Genomic DNA, 24,332 nt, shown 5'->3' with positions numbered 1-24,332 from the left:
GTTAATCCACATAAATAATACTGGGCTAGATGCTGCACTGGTCTGATTTAGAGTATTGTCTATTTATTGCAGTTGGATCTCTGATACTTTCATCTCTGGTTAACAAAAATGGCCCTCTTTCTAGATGCAATCTAGGCTCTACAGCAATTAGCTCTGGCAGAGACAGGATCTCTTTGTTGCACTTAAACCTACAATTTTATATTCTTTGTCAGCAACTAGTATTTTTTTAAAGCCCTCAGTATTTCTCCCTGCTCCAAGCCCCATCAGTTCTGTTACATCTTTCCTACTCTCCCATTCCAAACAATGTATGCAATTCCCTTAATCTTCTGAAAATTTTCTTGAATTAATTGTGCACTTAATTGTGCATCTTGGGTTCATTTTCTGGAGGTTTTGAACAAAGTTTTGGAAATGCTGTGTCTTGGACAGCAAAAACCATTGCTTTGATCTGAGCGCAGAAGGAAAAATCTCTCCAAGCAGCAATTGACATGCTACTAGTGTGGATTTTGGCTCTTGGCCTCTTTGACGTTCTCCTCCCCTCTTTTTCTATCTTGCTTTTGGATCCTGGTTTTTTCTAAGATTATACTGTTGGAGTTTGAGGTTCGCTATTATTATCATTACTATTTCTGGCTCTCTTATGGCAGGTGTGGCTCTCTCCAGCCATGGAAGAAGTAGGGTGGATGCCTACCTCTATTAATACCAGCCAAAGCAATGACTCAAAACCACTGGCTAGAACTCAGCAGAAGCATTTGATTCTTAACCAGCAGGATTTGAAGGAGGCCTCTCTAAGGGCTTATTTATATAATCAGTTATTCTTGAATACCAACCGCCCCTTGGCTACTGGGTAGGCTCTCCTATTTCCCCCAGATAGATTGATGGAGTGATTTACTCATGGCTCACCTTAAACAGAATGAGTTTTAACTTTTATCTCTCATTTGCTGAAATATATTTTCTCTGCTCCAGAATGATGGGGCTTTAGTTATAGACCTAGAAGTAATGTTAGCTACCATGGCCAGAATTAGGGGCACTGCAGAACTTAAGTCATGCAAAAGTGATTGAATGTGGGGCTTCTAAATATGGCAAAACCTATTTATTTGCATTGTATAAAGATCGGTCTGGTAGTGTCATGCTTCACCCCAAACAAATAGAAAAAAAGCTGCTGAAGTTCATATCTATGCTGAGTTAAAGGAAGCCCTGCTCTAGATGCAATCAGATCTAGATAGTCCATTACATGATTGTCCTGTAAGGTTTGTGAGATAAAAAAGCACAGTGTTCAGTGTTCGAGGATCTGGCTTAGAGCCTGACAAAGCCATGTCCAGCTGTTCAGTATTCCGGCTGGACAGCATCCTTTAACTGAGACTGAAGCAACCCAAAACATAAGCTGCTTCTGAAAAGCAGCCAGGAAATCTCCTAAGATATCAGCAGGAAATCAAAGATCCCATTTCCAACATGTCCCAGCTGCAAGGGCATCCAGCACAAGAGGAGAGGAAGAAGCCAGAGCAGGACTGTGGAGATGACATCATACCATGGATAAATGGTAATTTAACTGGCTATGCCAGTAGCTCCCAATGACTCAGGAGCACTCTGAATAGATCGCCAGCCATTTTCACCCTTTCTTTCCCAATCACTCTCTTTTCAACGGTCTCTTTTTCCTAGTTCACCCTTCCTCACAAATGCATCTGGATAAAGATGTCATGCACCTGAGGTTGCATATACAACCTGACACTGAGTAGCAAAACACTGGCCTAAGAATCAGGAGAAATGTATGGCAAGGCCACTTTTTAGCAAGGGCCCTTCCTGACCTAAGCCACGTGGGATTTGTTTTCCATATCGTCAGGGCAAAGAAAGAAATAGGCTTCTTACAGTGGAGCCTTTCAGAGATTTTTACATACAGGGTAGCTTTTAAAAAAGAACAACAACCCTTCCTTTTTAAACAAAATATACCTTCCACCATAGCTTTAACCCAAGGCACAGAGAAGGCATATATAATGCAAGATGATACTGCGGTGCTGCTTTGTCACGAAAATAAATCAAACCTTGTTAGATGCAACTATCCAGCCATGCATCAAAACCCAGTACCGTACATCATACCTTATGTTCTTTATTTGCTTGGACTCTCTGCTGTCTATGTGTTCATTAGAAACACTAGTGGTAGTGCTGAATGGAATTTCCAAAAAGGAGCTTACTTTGCAACATAAATCACTTACATTGAGAAGAAAATACTCAGGGTTGCAGAGAATCTGTTTACAAAAAAACAACAAACTGGAATTTTGATTCTGTAGAATTTCAGCATTCTTTTAAAAGCAAATTTCTGGCTCTCATGATATGAGCATACAACCTGGAGAAATCAAAAGTGTTCTTAGGTGATTGGACTTTGTATAAAATCAGTAGCAGGTCAATTATTGCAATGCCGACTTCTTCCTCATGTATGATGTTAGGCAAGAATAGTTTCTTCTTGAAAGACAAACTTCAGCACTCAGAAAAACAATTAAGATCAATTAAAACACAGTGGATATTAAATAATCTGTTTTGTAGCTATATTTACATATCCTGTAAAATTTGTGGGAGCCCAAAGCTCCAACCTACACATCATGACCATTAAAGTTAACCAAGATTGCAGGTAGACAAACCAGTTCAAAGCAAAACCCAAAAGTATTAGCCATTTCATACCTTTTATTAGAACCAACCCAAAATACTGTTCAAGTTCTCTAAAACTTGTCATCAGGCTAGGGATTACACATAAAAATTTGGCAGCGGAGGTTGTGGTCTTCAGACTATGAATTTACGACTGTGTACAGATATCCTGTGGGAAATACTGAACAGGTACTGAAGTCAGGATGCATCTTTGGCCATCTCAGGAGAAACATTTTTTTTAAAAAAAAATCTAACTGCAAAAACTGTTTTAAATTAGACAGTGGCAGCTGGAAGGGTAGGGCGAAGAAATATACCACCCTCCCACACACTACGTCCCTGCAGAAGGAAGGGTAAGGTGGTGCCCTTTCAAGCAGGCAGTAATGATGGAAAGTAGTGATGATGTTGCTGGATCCCTTATGCAGACATGCAACTGTTGTGTAGCTAGTGGAGTCTCATGTCAGATTCGATTAGCCACTCAACAGTGGCATGCCTGTGGCAGCAGTGGCCCTGGTGTAAACAGCTGAACCCCTTCTCCTGCCCAGGGGTGCCATGAAGGCACAGGGTACAAAGAGCGGCAGAAGAGTTCGTGTTTGCTTCGTGTGTATATGTTTGTTTCTTGTTTTATTAATATTCTTTAATAAAACTATATTTTAATTACACAACTGCCTGCTCCTGGTATACGTAGGTTATTGATCCGAGTTACTCCCTTTCAGACTCTGCCTCCAGCTAATTCCCCCAACTGAAATGGAGACTGCCTACTTAAGTAATACAAGTAACTACATCATCCTATTGCCTGCCAGTAAAGATGCCACCTTCCCCTCCCTTTTCAGTAGTACACGGGGGTGGAATATCCTTTGTACCCTACCCAATTATTGTTTTTGTATTTTCAATCGGATGCTTTCTAAACTGTAAATGTAAAACTGTTTGTGCAAGAGGAATGCTTCATGTGTCACTGTACCATGACCAGGATGGAAAAATTGGGCCGAGTCCACAATAAGGGCATTGGATGTGATTTTCTTCTTCTCTTGCCATGCAGTGTCCTAGTAGTAGAGGCCTGCTTTTCACACAAGCCATAAGCAGCTACATGGGGGAGAGCAATTGTATTTGGAAACAGAGCTCTTTCCTCAGTGTCACCTCCTTTAGCTGTACCTACTGAAGCTGTTACTTGGCATTCAGGGAAACAAAACCTCTAACATCTGTCAGTTTGGGTGTGTTGTGCACAGTGGTGGGATTCTATTAATTTATCTACCAGAATTTCCCGACCCAGAGCTGGCAACTTTAGCTGGAAAGCTTTAAATGCATGCTCCAGGTCTCATCTAGTTTGGCCCTCAGTGTCAGGCTAATTCACACCACCATTTAAATACAGTGAAATCAGTCAGAATTGAATTGTTTCACAGTGGATTTTTGATGTGGTTAACAACTGGGAATCCATTAGAATTTGTCCAGATTGCAAACCATTTCTTTATAGAAACCACTTGTTTTTGTAAGCATTCTGAGTCAAAACCTGCTACTTGGTTAGCTGAGCACACCAAAAATCACTGAAATTTTTTTACTGACTTCAACATAGAAAAATGGTCATGTGTATTGGCTGCTAGTTTCCCATCCTAACCACTAGCAGACAATCCAGACCCAAATCTTGTAACTGAATTCTTGGAACAGCCACAGAAATGACTACTTCTGAGTTCTCTCCCAGTTTTCCTAGCCTTCTCATTTATGATACTCATTTTGCTTGAGGAGTAGGTTGAGTTTTAGCGGTTCCCTGCCTTCTGGACATAATTCTCACTCCTCCACACAGATTTAAGCTCCATATCAGAAAGAGGAAAAAGGCAAACTTGTTTTGGAAAAACAAAGGGAAGCACTCAGTTATCTTTTGATAACAGCACCAGCACTAAAGCCCATTTTAACTGAAAATAAAATGGGGTCTAGCAAAGGGGGGAGGGTGAACTTGGAATATCTCCACCTCCTTCCTCCTCTTTTCCCAGGTGTACACACCCAGACCAGAGTGCGCCCCAGCTGGACTTAGCACAGGCCTGATGTCTTCCTCATTGCCAGGTGGGTAGTTGTTTTTTATGTGGGTTGGGGGGAGGTTGGGGTGAGAATGGGGAGGCAGGTGCCAGGGACAGGGGGAGAGGAGCTGGGGTTTGGGAGAGGTCGGGGGCAGAAGAGGGCTTTTGTGCAGCTGGTGGAGATGGGGATTTGGTGCCTTTGGCCCATCAAGACAGACTTCGTTTGGGGGTAGGGAGAGATTGGGGTGAATGGGGGGCATTTCCTGAGCTGGGGGGAGGGTCTCTTGCTGCCTTTGCCCCACTGCGGGTGGGTTGGTTCTGGTTCAGGGGTTGGGAGAGGGTGGGGGTGGGGGAAGCAGGAGGACTTTTTTGGGCCAGTGGGGAGGGTGGCCTGCTGCCCTTGTCCCACCCCAGCCACCGTGCTCCTGGGTGAGGTGAGAGAAGAGGAAAAAGCAGGAGGGCTTTTATGTGGCCAGTAGGGAGGGGGACTTGCTGCCTTTGCACCACCAGTTGAGGCTTGGTGTAGTGGTGGGGAGAGAGTGTGCGGGAAGTGGGAGGGGATTGTGGATGGGATAGGGGCAGACTATTGGCAGGTCTAGCAGGACTTTCCATGGTGGACAGGCTGCCTGTCGCCCTGTTTTGAGCACGAGGACGAAACCTCAACCAACGGGTGCGTAAGACAGTCTCCTGCACGTCCACTGGTTGTCATCGGGTTAATTTGCATGTTAGTGAATTATATAGGGTAAGATAATTTCATCTCCAGTCTCTAGTATATAAAAGCAGATGCTGCACTAATATGTTCATTTGTTGTAATCATGATGACTGCTTGGCTTTACAGATTGAACAAATAGAGATTAGTTCTCCTCTGGTAGTGTGAGAGTGGTCCTAAACGGGTCCTATATAATCAGTCAGAGATAGCAAGGAGTGCCTTTTACCAAGACAGGTTAGTTCACCAACTGCAACCATTCTTGAGAAAGTTGACCTGCCTAGTGATGCAGTGCTGTGATAACATCCAGGTTGGACTTCTGTAATATGCTGTACATCAGGCTCTTTATAAATGGTCAAGAACCAGAAAATTTGCTGGGATCATCCAGGATGGTTCAAAATGCATCCATATTGCTAAAGGACTTGGTACAATGAGCCTTTTAAATTGTGCTTGTATCATCTTCACCTAGTGTGTTTCAGAGGCCAGAGTGCTTACTGCCTCCACTGAGCTCACTGGAACAGGCTCTGTTACAGAAACACGCAATAATATATTGAACATGGATTGACGCTGATGGTCTTCTCAGCAGCTGCCCCTAAACTTTAGAATTCCCATCTCCAAGAGCTTCAGAAAGCCCCTTTGCTACAGACTTTTTGGCAGCTTTTGAAAATATATCTGTTTCAGACGGCCTTGGAAAAGGACTAATTCTGCATTAAAATTCAAAATGCTGATGGTCCAGAAAAGCAATTTCTTGCTGCATACCTTTTTGCACAAATCTGAAAAGATATACCAAAGGCTGCCGTTAGGATGAGCCACAATTTGAACCAGAATTTATGTCTTGGACTTAAAAATACAGATTACTTTCCTAGTGAAAACAGAGAGGTTGTTAACATCTGTTGCTGATACCTCAACCATCATCTGCTCCCACTCTCAAATGAAGGTTTAATAAGTTTACTTGGCAAATATTTTATAAACCATCTTCTGGTTGCACTCCTCACAGCTTGCCTTTATTTGAAAAATCACAAGGTCATTTTTCTACTTCTACCTCCAGCAGCAAACATCTATTTACATAATAATGAAGAACACATGATTACAGGAACAATCTTAGGCCATTCTAGTCAGAAGTCCCATCTTATTCAAGGGGATTTACTTCCAGGAAAGCATTTTTAGGATTACAGCCATAGGATGCAATCCTAAACAGTTTTACCAAAAAATAAGTTTAATATACAGGCATAGGATTGAATTGCATTTGTATGATTTTTTTTCAGTGCAACCCAAACAAGTTATTTCCTAAACGTCTCACTGATACCCTGCTGTTCTCACTGCTACTCATAGTGGTAGTGGGAGAAAAATAAACAAAAACAAAAATGCCTTGGGACGAACTGTATGATGTCACTTGCAAGTTTTCTGTCAGTCCTCTTTCAAGAATCGCTAGAAAATCTATGGTTTTATCATATCTCTTTCCCCTCTGGATTCCTTCCAGCTGCCAGGCAACCCTGGCTAAACCCATTGATTTGAAAGGGTGTTATCCTGCTTAGGATAGCACTGATTGTCAGTCAACTGACTAATCAATTAGCCTTTTCATGCCATTGTATATAATGGCCCGTTACGGATGGAACACTTATGTTGAACCTGTTCTCTGCACAGTGGGCTCATAGAGGACTCTCCTTGCATTTCTCTGTTTTCACACAAGGAGGCATCCCACAGCATGAAGCACAGTTTGCTTAACTCTGCTGGGCCTCTGCCTCTCCCAGTTCTCATAACTCTGCTCATCAACAGCTTTAAAGGCACAGAGCTGATATTCTCTCTCCCACTCCCTTCCCCTCCACACACACTCTCTTTCTTACCTGTCGCAAGAGAAGAGAAGAGAAGAGAAGAGAAGAGAAGAGAAGAGAAGAGAAGAGAAGAGAAGAGAAGAGAAGAGAAGAGAAGAGAAGAGAAGAGAAGAGAAGAGAGGCTTGTTTTTAAAAAGACTCTTACCTGAAATAAAGTTTTAAAAGCCTCCTCAGTTATTGGGGGAGAGCAAAAGTAGAGTGGAGAAGGTGGAGCCAAAAAGACACCTGTTTGTACTGTTCTTTGCAAATGCCCTCTTTGTTGTTATTTTGTATCAGAAGATCAATCTCTCAACGTTTGCACTTTAGAGAAGCAAGAAGGATCTGGCAGTATGGAGAGGGGGGTGAAGGCTCCAGGAAACCTGGAAACTGAGGCTGTGCTGAGGCTGTGCTGATGGAGGAGAGACTGAACGCATTGGACAGAGTTGAGAAGGGTTTCTCCCCTCCCCCCACCATTATAAATACGAAAGACTGATCTGTTGATCTCTTGATCAGTGAACTTAGGGAAGCAGGAAGGAGCCAACAGCATGAAGCGGGAGTGAGAGCAAAGGGCTGCAAGGGAGTGGGAAGAGGTCTGGGGCAAAGCTGTGCCTGCTGGCAAATCTGTCCTGTTCTGGCGGCGAAGCAAGATTTAAATCGTGAAATAAGTGGTTTTGCTTGCCGCAAAGAAAGTGGAAAGTGAAAGTGGGGCTCCAGAAAATACGTCTGTACAAGAAATCTTGCTGCAGCGAACACTGGCCTCCACTACGCAGCAAAGACTTTGTGCGTAATCGGCCAATAAAACACTAATATTGAAGGATAATACTACTTTTTTGTTTTCTATGGATACATGCACACATTGTAACAAGAGCCATCTTAGGCACTCCATTCTCTGTAAGAAAGAAACAGTCTTCCAAGATAGCATCTGACACCAACAGTTTTTATAAGTTCTTGTAAATAATTGTAATTTGTTAAAAAAAATTATGCTGCCTAATAAAGCAAGTGCACCTTTTAAGTTGATCAAAAGGCCTTTACAGTATAGTACCCTTTGAGTTATACCCTTCTAAGCCCACTGACTTCAATGGGCTTTCAAGGGTATAACTCTGCTTAGGGTGGCACTGTTAACCCATTAACTGACTGGCTAAACACTGTACTAGTAGTACTAGTAGTACTAGTAGTACTAGTACTAGTAGTAGCAGCAGCAGCAGCAGCAGCAATGCTTCCTGATTCTTGTACCACTCTTTTCATGTCACAGTATTTTTCCTCATATATAGAAAAATACCCATAGAACCATATAAGAAAAATAACTACTGAAACAACTTTTTGAACAACTGAACAACTGCTGAAACAACTCACTGTCCAAATTCTAAACCTGGTGCCCCTTGCCACATAACACTTGTTCCTATCACAACTATATTCTCTAAATAAATAGCGAAGACACATTAAGGCCTTCTTTATCAGCTTTTAAACACTTTCTTGCATCCTAAAGTTTGCTTGTATCTGTGCCCTTGCTTATTATTTGTGCAGCAGAGGATCACACTGCAACAGCAACAAAAAACAGCACAGAGCAAGTGTGGCTTATGGGCCAAGGCACTGCTCAGAGAGCATGCCTGAACCACCCAGCAGCCCATTAAAGCAAAAGAGCTGCAACTTGACCCTGCTTCACATGATATTATAGCAAGCACATTCAGATATTTTTCATATTTATCATTTTGCTGTAATCCTGCTCTATGAGGTAAAATCTCACAAGACATTTCCACGGCTTTCATTTTTTACAACTACAGTGTCAGGATCAACCTAACTGTAACTCAAAAGATGGCTCTGGGTGAACTAATTGTTTGCAGTTTATAAAATAGGAAGCAAGACACTTTCTATGTAGGCCACAGTGCTGGGTTGGCATCAGCTCCAGAGACATCTGTGCACCTCTCACAGCAGCTGGGATGGCTTCCCACTGAGCTATGGAATCCAGCAGAACTGGAAATTGGTAAGAATTCCTGGCCAGTCTTTTAGTTCCAAGTTTTGGGGAGGGGGGAGAGACAGAGAGAACTCTAGCAGAATGAAATGCATATGGCCCTTTCCACTGAAGCGAGCTTTTTATCCACAATGAATATTTGCGGGTTTTTAAAAAACATTTATGAAGTTTGCCAGAGCTGTGTAAAAAATCAGTTATGCTAATGATATGGTAATTTCGATACGAATGCAGCAACTTCTCTACCTAATGCGACAATCTGCCTTAGCTTTGGTCCCCTTTTAACTCCCCTCCCCTGACTTTTCAATAGTCAGTGGTCTGGAGAAGTTCTTCAGAGTATCAGCAGCCCTATTTATTTAAAACAAACAAGATTTTTTTTAAAAAAAACCAGAATTTCAATATAAGCTCACACTGTTCAAAAATCTCATCTTCATACCCAACACAAAGTTTTAGATTACTTCTCAAACAACTCCCAACGCTCCATTCCATGGGGGTCATGGCTGCTGGGGGTGGGACGACAAAATTCTAAGGGATCCAATCCAACCAGACCCCCCTGGGGATTAATAATATAATCTGCTTTTATATTATTTTGGTTTAAGTTTCAGAGGTTCCAGAAGAAACCTTTGAGGCCTATGGTAGTTCAACAGTTTTGCACTTTCTTGTATTTTGCCATTCAAGTTGCTCTGACCTTATGCTTAACTCAGCATTTAAAAGTAATTTTGGTACTCCATATAATTATTACACCCATTCCCACAATAAGCAAATGAAATGAATATGCAATTCTATGTAGAAGTGTTTGGATTTATACCCCACTTTTCTTAACTATAAGGAGTCTCAAAATGGCTTACAAGTTCCCTCCCTTCCTCTTCCCACAACAGACACCTTGGCCCCTTCCACACATGCAGAATAATGCATTTTCAATCCACTTTCAGTCCACTTTGCAGCTGGATTTTACTGTGCGGAATAGTGGATTGAAAGTGGATTGAATGTGCATTATTCTGCGTGTGAGGAAGGGGCCTTGTGAAGTAGGTGGGGCTGAGAGAGTTCCAAAGAACTGTGACTAGCCCAAAATCACCCAGAGATCAACTAGCCCAAAATCACCCAGCAGGTTGCATGTGGAGAAGTGGGGAAACAAATCCAGTTCACCAGATAAGAGTGCACCGATCATGTGGAGCAGTGGGGAATTAAATATTACTGTCTACACTGCTCTTAATCACTACGCCACACTGGCAAACAGAGAAATATTTAGCTATGCAGTTATTTCAAGAACAATAACCATAGACCACATCAATATCAATCAGTTATAGCATAAAAATTCCCCTGGTTGCTTTATTACTTAGCTTAACTGATTTTCTGGCCACCTCATAACAGTTTAACACCCATACTCCCAGAATCATTTTCGCTTGAGCAATTTTACAGTAAAGTGGGTTTTAAAAGCTTTGGTGTCATGTACAGCAGTAATCCCAATGGCAGCGCTCTATATTTTGCTTTAAAATGTTTTAATCTATGCCCTGATCCAGCAAGTGAAATCCATGTATGGATGCAGAGTTCATCCTGTGGATCCTCTTATTAGATCAAGCGACATACATGCTCAAGGATGATACACAAGGTAAAAATTAAAAACATCCAGTATCGAGGTCTGCACACACCAGGACTATGGTCGCCAACCTCCAGGTGCAGCTTGGAGATCTCCCAGAACCACAGCTGATCCTCAGAGAGGAGATATCAGTTCCCCTGGAGAAAATGGCTGCTTTGGAGGGTGGTCTGTATGGCAATACCCCACGGTTCCCTACCCCCAAACCCTGTTTTCCCCAAACTCTACCCCCAAAATATCCAGGTGTTCCACAACTTGGAATAGGCCTCTTTCTATCATGTTGAATTAGGCATATGCAGATATGGATGGTAATCACAGTCAGAATTTAGACCACCAAGTGACATAAAAAGATTGAATGCACGCTCCAAACAAAGCTTTCAGCATCAGTTGCTGCTGAGCAGGTAAGAGCAAACAGCAATTAACAGAAAATTAATCTTTGCATGAAGGTTATACACAAGCAGGCAATCTCCTCTTGCTTTCCTCCTTATAACGCCCCCCCCCCAATCTTCTCCCTTTCAATCCTTCCCATGCAGCTAACCAATATTTCTTTTATCTGCCCCCACCTGGTCCTCAGTTTTATTTATCTGTGTCATTCGTACCCTACCTTTCTCCCCAATGGGTACCCCATTTCCTTTCCTCCATTTTATCTCCACAACAAACCTGTGAGGTAGGGTTGGCTGAAAGAAAGTGACAGCCCCAAGATCATCCACCAAGCTCCACGGTAGAGTGGGGTTTTGGACCTGGATCTCCCAGATTGTCTGACGCTCTAACCAGTACACCACACTTGCTCTTGCCTTTCCCTTTGCCTGGCAGTTTGTTCCCTGGAAAGTTTGATCAAGTGGCAAAAATTGTGCAGTAGCAAGTTGTTGAGGTGAACTGTACAGTGGCCACTGTTGGGGCCAGCGAAATTGCATAAACTGGGTGGGGGCAGTGGCTGGGCCTAGGCAAATGTGTGGAATCAAATTGTTGCCACTCTTGCACCCAAGTGAATTCTGCAAATTGAATTATAAAAATTTGCCTGTTGGTTGCCTCTGGTCCGGGTGAGTCTGAAGCTCAACCCACCCGTTTGTGGGGTTTTTGTATTTCTTAGTGTTTTTTTTTCAGTTTTGGCCTGCAAGGGGCGTGGGTTTTAGACTAGCAGCACTAAAATTCCAGGGATTGCTTGGGAGACTCTCCTGATGATACCACCCAAGTTTGGTGAGGTTTGGTTCAGGGGGTCCAAAATTATGGACTCCCAAAGGGGGTGCCCCCATCCCCCATTGGGGGAGCACAACCCCCAGTGTACGTTTTTATTTCAGATTTTCTGAATGGAATATATTACCACTAGGGGACCCATAAAGAACTGTGGGAGGAATCTCATTCCCCTTCACTCATTATTCCCCTTTTTCCATTCCCATAGTTTTTCCTCTTTGCCCTGCTTTTTTCTCTTCTTTCCACCCATTTAGGGGACCCATATTTGACACTCCTAGCACTTCTGGCACTCAATAAACAATCTCCAATGTACGTAAGTTTCTGGCTCTGTTTTACTTCTGCTTAGAATTGTCTGAATCTTTCAGAAGCCTCTTAGGACTTCTATAGTTAATGATGTTGTACTGGCATTTACACTGTCCTAATAGACAAAGCAGGTTCATTATGGATTTAAAGAAAGAGCCACATTCTACAGCTCTCTGATGTCAATGGCACAGAGCCAATGAATGTACCAGCAAGGGTGAGCTAAGAACCAAATGACAGCTGAAAAGGTGACTGTGTCTGCGAGCACTTGGAAAGGAATTCCATCGCAGGTGCAATATTAATAAAAACAATGAATGAATAGGGGCATTCTGGAAAGATTAAATAATGTTGCCAAAGTCTGATGTGGACAAGAGAAAGGTTAATTCACCAAATACAATAATATGACGAGTTCACTGAGAGCTGTAAGTAAACATTAAATGGAGAATTAATCTTGTTTGTGAGGAGCCCTTTCATGTCTGTAACTCTAGCACAGGTCTCCAAGTTCATAACCAAAGACTTTGCCAAGGTAAAAGAGAATCAGATTTTGGGGGCAAGGTTGTTGAAGCCCTGCTAGCAAAAGTTTACTGGAAGAAACAGAATTTAGTTCCATTATTTGGCAGAGAAGGAACAATCCATCTAAGCATTAAAACAATCCAGATTTAAGCTTTTAATTTTTTTTTAAAGGATAACCACATCCTCCAAAGTATTAGCTTGACAGTCCAGGGAAATCTGATTTCTCTGCTCAGTCTGACCCAGCCTTTAAGAAACCCAGGTTATCTGTAAAGTACAATCAACAATGGCCTTTTCTGCATGCACAGCTTACCGCAGATTCCCCAGTGATTAAACCCTGTGTCTTGGGCCGTTTCTGCACAGCCAAAATATCCCGGGGTAAGCAAGAAAAATATCCCTGTGCAGCCGAGAATTCCGCATGGTTCCCGTGCTAACGCCGGCCTGCACCGGTGTTACCCCACAATGTTTACCTTACCCTGGGATTTTTTAAATCGCTAGTTTGGAGGTTCTTTTTAAAAATCCTGGTGTGACCCTGCTTGTGCCTGCTACTGTGTAAAAACCAATTGGGAGCAGGACCGGTTTATTTTTCCCGCCCAGCCGCTCCATCAGCCATTTCATTCAAGCTGTCACTCAAAAACAACAGCCAATCAGAATGTGGGACATCAGGCACACTCAGAGGTGCTTGCAGCTGCCACTCAAAAACAACAGCCAATCAAAATGCGGGACACCTGTTATGCTCAGAGAAGCTTCCAAAGTAAATACAGAAGTCCTGTGCTCGCGCGAAACAAACAGGAGCATTTCCTCCTGGTCCTAACTCTGCTCCTGGGAAGAAGCAGGGAGCCATGCAGAAGAAGAAGGGATAAATTAGATGCAGTATGTAAGACCCTGGTTCAAACCCAGTATAATTGTGTCATGCGGAAACAGCCTTGAAAAACTTTCCGTGAAATCATTCACAATCTACTTTCCCCCCATTGTTTTGCCCCCCCCCCCCAAAGCAGGCACTATTACTTAAAGGAATAGAAAAACCACCACACAAAGAACCAAATTTTTCAGTCAAATCTGATCTACAATAATGCACAATTGTTACTGCAGAAGTCCCCCAATTAAATGCAGTGATTACACCTAGTACTCTAAAATACAGCATTCCATTATACAATATATAGTGTTTGACAGCTAAAACCCTCCCAAGAGGAGAACGGCAGGTCCCGCAGATGTTATAGGACTACATAATTTAAGAGAAGGGGGGGGGGGGCGCCTATCAGCGGCCGGCCTCTCCAAAAGCCTGGTGGAACAACTTGGTCTTACAGGCCCTGCAGAATTCACCAAGATCCTGCAGGGCCCAGACTGCTGGAGAAGGAGTGCTCCACCAGGCAGGGGCCAGGGCTGTAAAGGCCCTGGCCTGAGTGGAGGCCAGCCACATCATTGAGGGGCCGGGGATCACTAGCAAGTTGGCCTCTGTAGAACACAGAGACCAAACTGGGACATATGGGGTAAGACGGTCCCGAAGGTACGAAGGTCCCAGGCTGCGCAAGGCCTTAAAGATTAGCACCCACACCTTGAAGATGATTTGGAACTCAACCGAAAGCCAATGCAGGTGGCGCAACACAGGTAAAATAAGATCTCTAAAGACCCCCCCCCCTTGTGAACAAGCGAGCCGCCGCATGCTGGACCAGCGTCAATTTCCGGATCAAGCGCAAGGGAAAACCCTCGTAGAGCAAGTTACAATAGTCTAACCTGGAGGTGACCATTGCATGGATCACAGTGGCTAGGTCCGCTTGGGGGAGGAAGGGGGCCAACCACCAGGCCTGACGAAGATGGAAAAATGCAACCTGGGTTACATGGGTCACCTGGGACTCCATTGAAAGAGATGAATCTAGGTGGACCTTCAGGCTGCGAGCAGAAGAGGTTGGTGCCAATGAGACTCCCTCCCACGCTGGCGGCTGAAAATCCCCAACACCCCAACGCCCAGCCAAAGGATCTTCATTTTCGATGGATTCAGTTTTAACCTGCTCTGCTGCAACCAACCAGCGACCGCCTCCAAACAATGCTGTAGAGCTGCAGGGGCAGCAACTGTTCCCCCCTCCATCAACAGAATGAGCTGAGTGTCATCAGCATATTGATGGCAGATCAGCCCAAAGCTCCGCACCAACTGAGCAAGGGGTCGCATATAGATATTAAATAACAGCGGGGATATCAACGCCCCCCCGGGGCACACCACAATGAAGCAGGCACTTCCAGGAGGCTTGGTCCCCGGACCACACTTGCTGACTCTGGTCCCTAGTTGCTAGTTGTCAACTGTGGTTGCCAGCTCTGAGTTGGGAAACACTTGGAGATTTTGTGAGTGGAGCCTGGGACGGTGGAGTTTGGAAAGGAACCTAAGCAGAGTATAATACCATTGAGTCCACCTTCCAAAGTAGCCATTTCCTCCAGGGGAACTGATCTTGGTTGTCCAGAGACCAATTATAACAGCAGGAGATCTCCAGGTGTCATCCTCCAGGTGGGAATTCCACAACAATATAACCGTGTATAGATTGACAATGACAGCAATGTAAATATCCACCTTCTATTATTCAAAGTACATTATATGAACAGTCTGTGCATACAATCATTCAGTTCCATATGACTGCAATAAACAACTTAAAGAACAACAAATTGTTTGTACTTATTTATGGTCATGTGTGACCTCACAGATAAACACAATTAATGAACTGGAATTCCCAACCTGTGGAACCTCCAGGTGGGGCCTGAGGATCTCCAAGAATCATAGATGATTTCTAGACAACAGATGTCAGTTCCCTTGGAGAAAATGGCTGCTTTGGACTCTATGGCATTATACCCTACTTGGTTTCCTCCCTTCCCCAAACCCTGCCCTCTATGGGTTCCTCTCCCCAAAATCTCCAGATATTTCACAACCTGAGGTTGACAGCCCTTCAGCAAAGGGAGGCAATGGCAAACCACCTCTACTTCTCATTTGCCTTGAAAGTCCCTTGCTGGGGTCAGTCAGAATTGTGACATGTCAGTCACAATTCGACAACATTTTACACACATTTTACACCCACCAGAAATCAATGTCTAAATAGTCACAATACAGCAAAACCAAAATTGCTCCCACAAGGAGAAGCTCCTATTCCAGACAGTGAACAGAACAAAGTGCTAGTCTTAAGTCTTAGGAGCCATCTATTAAAAGGACATTTGTTTATTCTGAGTTAATTAATCTGGTTCTGTCATTACAACTACTAAGGTGGAATAGAATCAGTTCACATTAGTTTTCAAGGTATGATACTGTAGGTCAGTTAGCCTGAGAAACTCTTCCTCCAATTCACTGCTGTGACTTTATGACCCTAAGCCTTGCTGAGTCAAGGAGTTTTGGATACAGGCCACAGCATCTCCAGTTTAGGATCCCAGGTATCACAGCAGCCATAAATATCTTAAGATCCTACAAAAAGCTTTTTTTTATATAGTGAGAAAGGATAGGGATTATCTGTCTTCATGATAGTTTGTGAAACATAAACTATTAAACGGGCAGAACCAAAGAATTATAAACCATGTTTGTAGTAAACCAAACCAAAGATATTATTTTTCTTTATAAGAAATAGCAATGGGGGATTGGCCAGATTTTTACTGTTTATATGGCTGTACATTGTTCTAAAACCCCCAAAATAAAAATTATGTGAACAGATTACTTAATTGGAGTTATATTCTTGTGAATGCCCTTTTACAACAATATAGATATAATCTGTAGGATTTCTCTGCTTGAATAGTTGGAGAGAATATGCAATGATATATTTTATACTGGCTGTGTCAGACTGAGAGAGGAAGAAATGAAAATTTTCCTGTCTTCTGAGCGAGCTATGCAGGTCCATAGCATTCGGGCTCCGCAGTCCCCTGGATATAAGTCATCATACCTCTGACCTCCTAGGTTTCATTTTTTTAAAGTAATTCTCTACACTTTTTCATTATAAATATACAAGGGGAAATGTGTAGGCTTTCCCCAATGCCTGGGAAGGACAAGGGAGAGGAATAGGAACAATTGTTGCAGCTGAGTCAGTTAACCTCTTCCAAAGATAATTAATTCTCTGCTGTTCTGATCCAGGACCTTTTCTCTCTAGCGTGTGTTTGTTTGTCTCATATACAGTGTCCAGAATGATAACTGGACAGAATTCTGGAAAGAAAATTGGAGAGAAATTTATACTAACTTAGGGTTGTTTCCTCTGTCTGCAGTGGAAAGTTTGCCTGACAATTAAGTGTGGCATTGTGAAGGGGAGGAAGCAGAAAAATCACTCAGCCTAGTATTTTTAATTACTTACATTATTTATAGTCCACCTTTCCTGCTGGGATGCAAGACAGATTACACAGAATACGTCAATACAATCAACAGGATGGGACATCCAAAAGACAATGCAATTGGATCTGGCTTGTCAAAATCTGGAACCAACCACAGATCGCAAACAATGATAAAGAAAGCATAAGAATTAATATGACATATTAACAGCCCAATCCAGACAGGGATGACGAGTTGGGATGGCACTGCTCCAATGCCGCTCAGTTTCACTTTACAGGGCCTTCCCATGGTGTGGGAAGCCTCCAAAAGTTTTTTTTAACTCACAAAATGGAGATAATGCCACAAAAATCATGGTACACAAAATGGAGATATGCCACAAAAATCATGGCACACGTCTGCTGATGGCTCCATTGGCTCAGAGGACCAACCAGGCTCTGGAGGCCAACTAAGATCAGCCCTGGCCCAGAATGCACCCAGAATGTCCCCGGCCATCTTGGCGCAGAATCTTACGCTGGTGGGCCTGGGTGACTGAGGATGCTTCTGGGTCAGGCACTGCAGAGCAGCGCAATGCCAAGCCACCTGGTCAGCTGCACCTCTGCTGACATATTTGTTCCTTGCACTGGCAGAATGGACACTCGTGACGCTGCAGGGGTGCACTGGCTTCAGAGCAGGATTCGCACCCCCACCCTGGATTGGACTGCCCATGATGCAAAAATTATACAATAAGACACTACTCACAGAAACACGTCAAATGAACTATATACAGTGGTATAGTCTATAACCCTTAACCCTTCATCCCAAACGTCTTTCTGAATCATTTTACTACAGTATAGCTCCATTTTCTCCGTTCTCTAAAAAAATCCTTCTTGAATAACCCATTTTTGCAAACTCTGAAGAAATCCAGGAGGGTAAGACGCTTTCTGACCTCAACAAGCAGGTCATTCCGTAAAGTGGGGGTCACAACAAAGAATGTACCTGCAATGGCATTTGCTGATTTTGCCCTTTTGCAGTGTTGCATCTGCAGCAGGCCCTACTCAGATAAGTGAAGTTGCAATTGTTTGGGTTGCCAGCTCCTGGATTATGAAATTCCTTGAGATTTGAGGATGGAACCTGGGAAGGGCAGGGATCTCAGCAGTGTATTACGCCATGAAGTTTACTTTCCAATGTGGCCATTTTCTCCAGCGGAACTGATCTCGAGTCCAGTTGTAAATTTGGGAGATCTCAACCACTACTTGAAGTTGGCAACCCGAGTCACTGTGGATCTAGTTTTGATAATTAATTGCAATCCTCCTTGTTCTAACTTGCCAGTGTAAAAGAATAAATGCCTCCAAGCATATGCTTTTTCTCACTAATAAATAACCATCAAATCCTCTGCGATTACCTCCCCATCCCCACCCCCACTGGCCAAATCTTAGGGCTAAAGAACAGAACAGATATTAAAATACTAAAGCAGGTTAAACTTCGGAACCATTCACAAAAGAAAAATACTTTATGAATATGGTAGACAGTGCCTGTCAAGTCACAGCTGATTTACAGAAACCTCACAGGGTTTTCAAGGTAAAAGAGATGTTCAGAAGTCATTTGCCATTGCTCGTCTCTGTGTAGGCGGAAAGAGTTCTGAGAGAGCTGTGACTAGCTCAAAGTCACCCAGCAGATACAGTAGAAGTGGGGAATGAACCCAGTTCTCTAGATTACAGCCTGATGTTCTTAAACACTACACCATGGTGGCATCCACTTTGTTAGTATATATGGCCAAGGGAGCCTAATAGCCAAGCTTCCTCACTACAGAAAAATATGGTCTTTGGGGAGATCTAAAGACATCCATGCCAAGAATAATAAGTTATCTGAATGCTGAGACTAAAAACTTTCTGCACATGCGCATAGTGCTTTTTCTTTCACATTAGCCACAGGCATCTGTCTACCTGTTTGGAGAGGATACTTTCTAGAACAGAGGAAGTGATTTGTAGGTGTAATTTAGGAATCTCCCATTTCAGTAATTAAGACACTAATTAACTGCTATTTCCTTCTGTACCCACCAGGGCTGGAGCGAGGGGGAACTGCCACCGCGCACCTGGTGAATCGTGCCCCCCGTCCCCTTGGCGTTACGCCACTGGTACCCACCCATCTCTCCCAACACAATTTTGAATCCTATGCCACCCTGCAGCAGCTCTTTAGAACAGAATTTAAATACACTGATTAAATCAACTATGGATTCATAGTATTATCATAAGCAAATCACTTATCCTGGGATAGCTGGTGGTGTGCCATATTGCCCATATTTGACTTCTTCTAAAGCTTCAACTCATGCCTCCTTGTAATTTGCATGCTGCTCATGTAAATTGCAGAGGGGAGGCAAAAACTGGCATTTTACATTTAGAATGTAATTAATGTTGATGTTAGTTTTATCTTTCAGTATGTTATATTGTTCATCTCTTCAAATCCACACAATTATCACTACCCACAGATACCACATGGCACATAGCTAGTGGTGTGCAGAAGTACTACTATTCAATATATCACCAGGTCATGATTAGGTAGCAAATATTAGCAGATCTAATATTACTAACATTTGTGGCGATTATTAGATGAAGAAGAAAGTTTGGATTTATATCCCCCTTTCTCTCTTCTAAGGAGATTCAAAGGGACTTACAAACTTTTTTCCCTTCCTCTCCCTACAACAGACACTTTGTGAGAGAGTTCCGAAGAACTGTGACTAGCCCAAGGTCACCCAGCAGACTTCATGTGTAGGAGCGGGGAAACAAATCCAGTTCACCAGATAAAAATCCACTGCTCATGTGGAGGAGTAGGAAATCAAACCCAGCTCACCAGCTTAGAGTCCACCTATTCTTAACCACTGTGCCATTAGTATAGAATTAGGAGATAACCAGTATTAGACTAAGACGGGGTCAATCCCTTTGGTACAATTTGCTACAAAGGTGGATACCACAATAAAAGCACAACTTACACATACTTGTGAAATGTATCTTCATTAGGAGTTCCTAAAATTATTTTTAAAGATAAACCACTTTTCCATATTAAAAACCATATTTCCATATTGCTCAAAATAGTGAGACACAAATGATGGTATCTTTGTTGATTGGTATGAATAGTCCCTAACCTATAGACTCTTCAGGTCATTTACCTTCTGTTTGAGAACACAAAAGAGAAAGTCTTGTTTCCCCTTCTGAAACAGTGCCTGCTTGTGGAAAGGAGCACACTCTCCCTCAAGTGTCACCTTACTGGACATCTGGAGCAAGGACAACATTTCATGGAGGGAAATGAAAAGACAAAGTGACCCTGACATGAGACACGTGGGGGAGAGCATGTTCCAGTCCACAAACAGTTGTGGAGGCTGGTGTTTCATAAGGTAAACTGCCATCCAAAAAGTTTACAAAGCACTAGCTTAGTACTGCCCTGCATCCAAGTATAGAAATGCTCGAGGCCAATATACCGTATAGAAATATTTAAGTAGGGTCCCATTGTTGACAACATCTAGAACTCCCTTCAAGCTGGGATAGTTGGAACAGTGTGTCATAAGGAATTGTAGAATTTCTAACTTTGCTGACACCTCAGAGGGGTCCCTGGGTTCACATGTAAAACACTATTCCAAATACAGAGGGATCTCCAGGTGGTCCTGGAGAAGCCTTTTAGAAAACCACTAAGATGGTTAGTCAGCATGTGATAGTCAACAAATTTTTCAAAGATTTCACAAAAACAGATTGCTTTGTTCTAGAATTATTAACCAGTGGATAACTTGCCAGTGCTCACAGGATTAAAATGTGGCTTTGAACTCCCAATGCACATAAGCATGCACTAAAATAGGGGAGGGGAGAAAATCCATTCTTTTAATGTTTAAATCTAAAACATTAAATCTAAAATAAATAAAGTATTAGCTAGAGGTGGTTTTCCATCATATCGTAACTGTTTTGGATTTTCAGACAGCAAAACTTGTATTAACCCCCACAAGCTAACATGACCTCATGCGATATATAACATGTTTCATCATATAGCCAAAGCATGTGTTAAGCTATTAATTTGGGATAACATGGAATTCCTTTGCTAAGTAAGACTAAAAATAGTCACCTTGCAATGGAGAAAAGAGCTATGTAAATCTACCTTAAAGGAAGGTGTTCAGTGTGATGGTTAGATAGTCTAAGAACTCATGTGGAGAGGTGAGTTTTTTCATTCAGGCCATAAGAGAAATCCCAATGGATCCTAGCCCGAGGAATCAATTAATTACACACACCTAGATAAACAGTACATTTTGAAGCATCAAGTGGTGAACTGTGAGCATAAATGAGCCAACACTGGTAGAATTTCCCTGTCACTTAAAAAACAGCTCTTATCTGCAAGATCAGTTTTGCTGCAAGATGTCAGCTGTAGATTAATCAAAGGATAAGAAAACCAAAGGATATCCGTGGCATGTGCAAACCAGCCCAGCGTGTAACTGGCAGGAAACAGCAGGCAGATGGATGAATGAAAAAGGAATGGCTGTGTGAATCCTCAACTAACACTTGCATGGTGCAGATCTTGGATGACCTATTAAAATCCCAGGAGCTGGCAACAAGAGTCCGGAAGAAAGTCCGGGAGTAAGCCAGGTCACAGAAGAATTCCTTTAGCCTTCATTCCGACACCTGCTCACCTGAACTTGGCAGCTGTGGATGTTTCGCTTCATCCCTTGGAAAGCTGCTCCCAAGCGAAACATCAGCCACCAAGCATTCCACTTTACAAAACCCACACACACACACACACACACACACACACCGGCCTTTTTAACTCATCCCTAACACCTCAGTAGTCGACCAACCAACCGATTCTCTTACCACATTGCTGAGAAAATCCGCTTCGTTTAAATCGCCCAGGTCTAAAAAGCTGGAAGCGCCTCCGGGGAAGAGGCGCTCCGAGGGGAAGGCCTCCAGGATGCTGTCCATGATAGAAAAGCCGAGCCGGACCAGGGTCAGAAGAGGTGGGGAGGAGCAGGGAAGCGGCTGTCTTCCCCTCCAGCGCGGCGGGCTCCTTCCTTCCCCAAACTGACCAGCGGTTCAGTCCCGAGCAGCCGGGAGCAGCCGGGAGCACGGCAAGGGGCGGTGCAGGGTCAAAGCGCCTTCCCCCGCAAGAAGTCTGCAATCCATGAGGGGACTCGATCACACTTTCCCTCGTGGGAAGAAGGGGCGATGACAGTGGGGGCTACGGGGAGGTGGGGCTGACCGTGACCCCTCGGCGGGGAGAAAGGCGGGCAAGATCGGGTCTGGGAGATACGGCTGCACCAGGAGGGCGCGTGCAACGGCGGAGGCAGCAAACTTCCTGCAGGGACGGAGGGCGGGCGCCCTGTCGCCTCCGAGATCGCGTCCCCTCTGCCCAGCTGTCACATGCACACTCCGCGGCAGATCCCCGGTCTCGCCGCCGGCCTTGTGGACACGCCCCTTTCCCCCCTCCCTCTTGAAGATCCGCCAGACGTCATATCACCTCCGCCTAAGATGCAAAGGCAGGCCACGCCTTCAACAGGACCCCGCTCGGTGACAGCCCAGCCCGCGCGCTGCTCAGTTCGGATTCGCCTTGCCGCCGGGAAGGAGAGTCCTGGTGCAATGGCGCGCGGGCGGCTCCAGCCTCAGACTACCTCGGGGTTAGAGGAGGACCCTGCACGCTGCAAAGGCTGCGGCCGGCGGATGGCTCCCCCCTGGCTGCGCCTTCCCCGGGCGACGGATGGCTCCGGTGTATTTGCATCGTCGGAAACGACAGGCTGCAACAACCCCCGCACTGTGCGTTTCCTAGTTGTGAGATCCTGCGGGAAGAAGCTGCCGGATACGGAGGCGATACCAACCCAGCACTGTCCAGCGTGGTTAGTTGGCGATCCAAAACCTCAGGCAGAAATTGTTGCCCAGCTTTTGGTGCTTGATTGGAGGTCATTTTCACTGCAGATTCCGGGCACTTTCCGCATGGCCGACGCGTTCTCTCCGGCGGAGCGATGGTCCTTGTTCCGGCCTGCATGCCACTGTTTGCACATAAAAATGTTGCCATGAGTGACACGTTTGGTTTCATTATTATGTCTTAGACTAAATGTTGTGCTCTGCAAACCCTATCACCCCTCGGGGGGGAAATGCAGCTGCCCCTGAAGAAAATCTTCATAGCTGATGCTGTGCACAGAATGTAAATGGGGGAGTGGGGAGCGGGTTCTCGCAAGCCCCCCCCCCCCGCCAAAAAAAAGAGGGACCTTCCAGCCCTTACTACCGTCTTTGCCAGAGGGACCAGAGTAGGAGAAGGTGCTTCCTTTGGTAATCAGTTTTTTTTAAAAAAAAATCCTTGCATATTTATGTATTGAGAGTAAAGGCTATTTACAGAATTAGAACAAATACAATAAAATACATGCAGTAAACAATGCAATAAAACTGGACTATACGTGTAGATAATGTAATAAAACATCTATGTGTAGAGAATGTAATAAAACATCTATAACAACAAACAATATGTACAATGGCTAAATTTTTAACATGCAGCTCTGATGAAATGTGCCCTCTTGAACAATCCTGTTTTACGACAACCCAGTTCTCCTAGCTGTCCTGCACCTAGTCATGCAGCTTCTGTGGCTGGACGCTGCTTGTTTCTTACAGGTTCATCTCATCTTCCTTCCCTTAAAGAGCTTGGGAGGGAGGGTCTCGTATCACACCACACACCTTTGGACCATGGTTTGGTCCCAAAGCATAGCTACTAGTAGTTTGCTTGAATGAGATTATTAACAACCGTCTCCATGGCAACTGTAATATATGTTCTACCCCACAGATCTCTCCTAAGAGAGCTTTATTTATTAAGACCTTGAGCATTACAATGATACAGAAACGAGAGACACTTCTATTGAATTACTCACCCTTTCCTGAGGCATAACATCCCCTACCACAATGTTCAAACATCAGAGACAGCAACTCATTGGGATTACAACATATTCTTCTCTGCCACTACCTATAGTGATGAACATCCAGAGTCAACTAACTTAATCAAAAGGGACAGTTTGGGAAGATCGCCATTTCATTTTGTTAAATGAAGATCTACTATGAAGACCTAGGGAGCAAGTCAGTCTACTTAGAAGTAAATCTCATTGGTTTTTTTTTAAAAAAGTGTTTTTAGGATTGCATTATCATCTGGAAGAAGAAGCAGAAAAAGAGATGAAATTTGGTGCACTGGGTTAAAGTGTGGACCTAGGGCAAGGGAGATTCAGGTTCAAAGCCCCACTCTGCTGTAAAACTCATTGGGTGACTGTACCAGACATGAAATAACTACGTGTTGTCTTTGTGTCTAATCTGTGTCCAGTTGACCAGATATGGAGTGCAATTTCCATATTCA

The 24,332-nt window shown here is 43.7% G+C and overlaps 1 protein-coding gene across 1 annotated transcript in view; it reads right to left on the bottom strand.

Annotated features, from left to right (window-relative positions):
• CREB3L1 (cAMP responsive element binding protein 3 like 1) overlaps positions 1-22,405 on the bottom strand; it is a 112,679-nt gene extending 90,274 nt beyond the window's left edge. The window contains exon 1 of the mRNA XM_048486220.1: positions 21,821-22,405. Coding sequence (XP_048342177.1) covers positions 21,821-21,928 — 108 coding nt within the window. The 5' untranslated portion in view covers positions 21,929-22,405. The remainder of the gene's footprint in view (positions 1-21,820) is intronic.
• Positions 22,406-24,332: the final 1,927 nt, after the last annotated feature.

This window comes from Sphaerodactylus townsendi, linkage group LG02, assembly GCF_021028975.2.
Source record: "Sphaerodactylus townsendi isolate TG3544 linkage group LG02, MPM_Stown_v2.3, whole genome shotgun sequence".
Lineage (NCBI taxonomy): Eukaryota > Metazoa > Chordata > Lepidosauria > Squamata > Sphaerodactylidae > Sphaerodactylus > Sphaerodactylus townsendi.
The sequence above is the reverse complement of the archived record's forward strand: the minus strand, read 5'-3'. Positions and strand labels throughout refer to the sequence as shown.